The sequence below is a fragment of the Gadus morhua genome, chromosome 20, assembly GCF_902167405.1.
Source record: "Gadus morhua chromosome 20, gadMor3.0, whole genome shotgun sequence".
Classification (NCBI taxonomy): Eukaryota; Metazoa; Chordata; class Actinopteri; order Gadiformes; family Gadidae; genus Gadus; species Gadus morhua.
Window position 1 is genome coordinate 4,010,635 of NC_044067.1, and position 6,071 is coordinate 4,016,705.

A 6,071-nucleotide genomic window follows, 5' to 3' on the forward strand; every position below is an offset into this window, starting at 1 on the left:
GCTGTGACCCAGTTTACCTTCCTGGTGGGGTCTATTGTGCCTAAAGTGCTGCGGTGGCCTCTGAGATACAAGCCCCCCCCACCAGCCCCCCTGCCGCCCCCGTCCCCCCACCCTCGGTGGGGACCAGATAACATTGTGGCTGGTGGGCTAGCGAGAGGCAGCCTCATCTCAGCGTGAATGCCGCTAATCACCGATGCTAATCGCGCAATCAACAAGACAGAAGCAAACGATCATATTCGGCAGCTATCTGGGAGATGATTGCACAGCGGCGCAGATGGTGAACCGCGCACGCACACACACACGCATGCAGACACACACGCACGCATGCACACACACACACACACACACACACACACACACACACACACACTCATACATGCATGAACAGGCGCGCACGCACTCGCACAGATGCATGCATATACACCCCACGTTAACATTGGGCACGTATCTGTGTTTTTAAGTCTTTGTTTTGCCTGATTATACATCGTCAAACACAGTCATTTGTTATCAATAACAATCCTGCAATTGCCAGAATTCACTTTTACAGAGTCGACCCAAATCAACCAGCTTCTGCTGATTCATCGCGTTTTTCAGCTCCAGCGTCGGGTCGGAAAACACTGGGGAGACGCACACCGACACAAGGCAGAGCATCATCTGGAGAGACCCCTCTCCTCCTCTCCACCGCGGTGGAGCGACCCACTCAACCCACTGAACCCCGGCGGCGGGCTGGTGTGTGGGCCGGCGGCGCCCCCTGGTGGTGGAGGCTCACCGGGGGATCTTGAAGAGCGCCTTGACCGGGTGCATCTCCGCCAGCGGGGGGTCTCCGTCCGCCAGCTCGATGGCGGTGATGCCCAGCGACCACACGTCACAGCGGGCGTCGTAGGAGTAGTCGTACTGCTGCTCGCACGCGATCACCTGGGGGTGGGGGGGAGAGAGAGAGAGAGGACAGGAAGCAGTGAAACCCAGGGCTCAAACACATCCTGTCCTCCTGGATGTTATGTATCAGATGGAGACGTATGAAATATAGAAGGTGGATGTGGAGGTGTCTTGCTGTTGTTGAGCTGTACCTGATTCATATTTAGTCAAGTTGAATAAGAGTAATTATATTAATAAAGACAGTACAATTATTATTCATATAATATGTTTAATTAATAATAGTGAAATCCTTATTATTCTTATTATTAGAATAATACAATATCATAATATGAGTGTTAGTATTATTGCAGACGTGTTAAGCCATCTTAGAAGTAATAAGATACATATTATAGCAGGTGTGAGTGTGATTAGGCTTACAAGCCGTTTCAAAAATCTGCCCCATATGACGTCACAAGTGGGCGTGTCCACCTAGATCTGTGCTGGACAGATCAGCCTACCAGCCTACCCATTGGACTGAAGTGAACGTCGCTCATCTATCCAGCAAAGATCTAGGAGGACACGCCCCCTAGTGATGTCATATGGGGCAGATTTTCGAAACGGCTTGTAAGGCGCATCACACTCACACCTGGTGGTATAATATGTCTCCTTTAAAGATCTTTGTGTTTTTTTTTACCGGTGCTTACATCAGAAGACGTCGGCACACAGGAAGGTAAGTGGGCCACAGATTCTGCGTGCCAAAACGGGCCCATCGACCACCGACACACACACACACAGACATCCAGCATCACACGGCGTGTAACCACCCCTGACAGCTCAGCTTACAGCCGACTTTATTCTAATTGCCCCTGAGGTCTCCTCCCCAGCCAATCACAAACCTCCTTCCTGCCAAATAGAGGTGGGAGGTGGGGGGTTTGGGGGGGCGGTAGCTATTAACCTTGAGGTGACCTCAAGCGCGGTCTGTGGAGGGGGTGTTGCACATAAGAATAGCTCTCTGCCTGCCACACGCACACACACACACACACACACACGTATACACACACACAAACACACACATTCATTCTTAGGCTACTCGTGCACACATTCATGCACACACACACACACAGAAACACACGCACACACTGACGCACCCACACACACAAACGTTCATACACACACACACACGCATGCACACACACAGGTGCATGGACAAACAAACATGCATGCTACATCCATGTCCCACTTGAACCTAGCGAAACAGGCTTTGTGTGAAACAACAGAAGGGCAGCGATGTGTATGGAGAGGGATGTGATGAGTGCATTAGCTCCACCCGGGCGGGGGGCCCCGGCTGCCTAATAAAGCGCTCCCTCTGACCTCGGGGGCCATCCAGAAGGGGGTTCCCACCGACGTGTTCCTCCGCAAGCGGGCGCTGGTCAGCTGAGCCGAGACGCCTGAGGAAGAGGAGGAGGAGGAGGAAGAAGAGGAAGAGGAAGAGGAAGAAGAAGAAGAAGAAGACAAATTAGAGTAACGCTCATCGGCTGGTCAAGAAACGCCAAGGTCACGGACGCTCGTTACGCACGTCGCCGGGTATACGCCCGACGTACTTAACGCAACATTAAATGCATTTGTCAACTTTGTGTCAGATTCTAAACGGGAATCACGCAAAGAAACGCCGGCCCGGGATTGAGGCTGGCAGCCTGCCAGGCAGCAACACAACAGACATGTGATCATGTGAAATTAACGGGGCCAGATTTCTATCAGCTGGAGTCCCCTTCATCAGCCCACCGCGAGGACGTCAACAGGCCCGCGGGGGCGCCCAGTCATTATGGCGTAACAGATTTCTTTTAATATGCAAACGGATCAAATAATGCAATTTAAATGAACAATAACAGCCCCGGGTCAGGGCTACGGTGCATGAAATAAAATAGAGGGGGATAAATAAATGAAAAATAGACGGGCTGTGTGGGAGCTGGTTATCACGGTGTTAAGCTGACTTAATGATTTATCCATGTGTGTGTGTGTGTGGTGCGTGTGTTTGTACGCCCGTGTGCGTGCAAGTGTGAGTTTGTGTGTGAGCCTGCGTCTGTGTGTGTGCATGTGTGTGTGCGTGTGTGAGCGTGTGTTCGTGTGTGCGTGCGCGTGTGTGTGAGTGTGTGTGTGTAGAGCATGGGAGGGGAGGGCGATTCGGTGCGCTTAACAAACCATGCTTCTCGGACACTTTCAATAGATTAACCGTCAAGTGCTGAAATCAGTCATTCGCTCGACGCAGAGGGCAGACAGAGAAAGGGCGGGAAAAACAGGTGTCGCACGGACCTTCCTCTCACTCCCCCCCCCTTGTATGCAAATCCTTCCGTCCCCCCTCCCCCACCGGTCACGCCTCTAGTCGGCTCATTCGACCGCTCGACGAGACAGGAGAAGACTGTTACCGAAGTCGACGAGCTTGACTCCGCCCTGCGTCGTCAGGAGGATGTTGTTGCCCTTGACGTCGCGGTGGATGATGCGGTTGTTATGGAGATGCTGGAGACCCTTGATGAAGAGAAACAGAGGAAGAAGGTGATGATGACGATGATGATGATGATGATGATGATGATGATGATGATGTCACTACCACACATCAGCGGCCCTGTTGTAGCCTCTTGAATGTGGGGAGCGATTAACACACTAAACCTAACACGCTTAATTTCTGCCATATTTTAAAATAAAAGTACCAGATTGCAGTTTCATAGAGATACAGACACACACACACACACACACACACACACACACACACACACACACACACACACACACACACACACACACACACACACACACACATAAATCATAAGCACCGTGCATGATCGTGTGCACACTTATACTTGTAGGCGAGTGCTTGTGTTCGTACAAGTGTGTACTCGTGTGGGTCTTGTGTGTGTGTGTATGTGTGTATTTGTGTGGGTGATTGTGCTTAAGCTTGTGTGAGTATGTGTTTGTGTGTGTGTGTGAGAGTGTTTGGGCTAATGCAAGTATGCATGTGTGTGTGTGTGTGTTTGTGTGAATGCGTGTGTATTTTTTTATACCTGTGTGTGTGTGTGTGTTTATTCTAATGAAAGTGTGCATGCGCTGGTATGTGTTTGTGCTAATGCAAGTGTGTGTGTGTGTGTGTGTGTGTGTGTGTGTCGTGGCCCCTCACCAGGAGGGCCCCGTACAGGATGTATGCGATGAGGGGCTCCTGGAGACGTTGGGACCGCATGAACAGACCCTTGATGAGCTCCGTCACGGAGCCGCCGTTACACAGCTGGGAGGGAGAGGGGGGGAGGGAGAGGGGGGGAGGGAGATGGGGGGAGGGAGAGAGGGGAGGGAGAGGGGAGGGAGAGAGAGAGGGGGGGGGGAAGGGGGAGGGAGAGGGGAAGAGGGAGAGGGAGGGGGGGAGAGAGGGGGGGGGAGGGGGGGGAGGGAAAGAGAGAGAGAGAGGAGAGAGTAACAACAACTCCCCTCCATCAGTCATGATGTAGTCTAGATCATGATTCATGTGGAGACAGACACACACACACGCCACACACAGACACACACACACGCCACACACATACGCCACCCACAGACACACACACACACGCCACCAGATGCGTCACACACACACACACACACACACACACACACACACACACACACACACACACACACACACACACACACACACACACACACACACACACACACACACACACACACACACACACACACACACACACAGCCCCAGAATCACAGCTTCTTCTGCAGGGCTGTGATGCATGTCCTGGCCGATAGCGTTAAGATTCATGCAGGTAGGGCCGGAGGCAGTGACAAACTGCAACTTGCTTAGGGAATATATTTCCTCTCTCGTGCACACTAAGAAAACAAGCAGTGTCTCTGTCCGCCGGTAAAATATAGCGTTTGGAGCGCAGTGCTAGCATGGAGAGCTTATTTAACACCTACCAGGAGCTTAAGGTCCTTAAAGAGGTCTCAGAGAACACTATACGAGATGTTGACCATCTTAAACAGATTTTAAGACTGACTAAAACACAATTTTGTCATTTATTATTGTATTATAATAGATTACATTTATTTTTTAGAAGAGATTTGAAACAATTCACACTGAATCAAGATACATGTGATGAAGCAGGAGGTAGGCGTTAGACAGTATAGACAGGTCATTAAGGTCTAGCTAGGGGTTAGACAGTAGAGAGACAGGTCATTGAGGAGCAGTTAGGGGTTAGACAGTACAGAGAGAAGTCATTTAGGAGCAGGTAGGGGTTAGACAGTACAGTCAGGTCTTGATGGAGTAGGTAGGGGTTAGACAGTACAGATACAGGTCATTAAGGAGCAGTTAGGGGTTAGACAGTAGAGACAGAAGGAGAGGCAGGCCCACCTCCAGAACCAGCCAGAGCTGTCCCCCGGCGATGGGGTCCGTCTTGTAGAACATGCCGTAGAACTTGACCACGTTGGGGTGGTTGGACAGACTCCTAAGGATGTTGTACTCCGCCTCGATCTCCTCGTCCACGTCCTGCGGCCGGAGAATACCGTCAACAACCAAACACAACCAGACACAACCAGACACGACCAGACACAACCAGACACAACCAGAGACAACCAGAGACAACCAGAGACAACCAGAGACAACCAGAGACAACCAGACACAACCAGACACAACCAGACACAACCAGACACAACCAGAGACAACCAGACACAACCAGAGACAACCAGAGACAACCAGACACAACCAGACACAACCAGAGACAACGAGACACCACCAGACACAACCAGACACAACCAGACACAACCAGACACAACCAGAGACAACCAGACACAACCAGAGACAACCAGAGACAACCAGACACAACCAGACACAACCAGACACAACCAGAGACAACCAGACACAACCAGACACAACCAGACACAACCAGACACAACCAGAGACAACGAGACACCACCAGACACAACCGGACACAACCAGACACAGCTTTACCTTTAAGAGACTCAATATACAGGCTTATATTTTTACGTATATTTTCCTTTTATATTCCTATATATTCATTTTGGTATGTTTATCATGTTTCTCATATATATGTATCAATATAGGCAACTAATAAAATTACAATAAAAAATATATAGGCCTATATATAAATATCTCTCTATAGATATATATATATAAATCCCTCTCTCTCGATATACATATATCCTATGTATAAATCTCACTCTCT

At 50.0% G+C, this 6,071-nt stretch overlaps 1 protein-coding gene across 2 annotated transcripts in view; it reads right to left on the minus strand.

Annotated features, from left to right (window-relative positions):
* Nucleotides 1-335: 335 nt before the first annotated feature.
* The window catches only part of LOC115533627 (myosin-IIIb), a 16,688-nt gene continuing 10,952 nt past the window's right edge, over nt 336-6,071 (minus strand). For both annotated transcript variants that reach the window (XM_030344214.1, XM_030344215.1), the window contains 5 exons: nt 5,240-5,374; nt 4,025-4,129; nt 3,279-3,378; nt 2,227-2,303; nt 336-915 (listed from right to left, as the gene is read on the minus strand). In XM_030344214.1, coding sequence (XP_030200074.1) covers nt 766-915; nt 2,227-2,303; nt 3,279-3,378; nt 4,025-4,129; nt 5,240-5,374 — 567 coding nt within the window. In that variant the 3' untranslated portion in view covers nt 336-765. The remainder of the gene's footprint in view (nt 916-2,226; nt 2,304-3,278; nt 3,379-4,024; nt 4,130-5,239; nt 5,375-6,071) is intronic.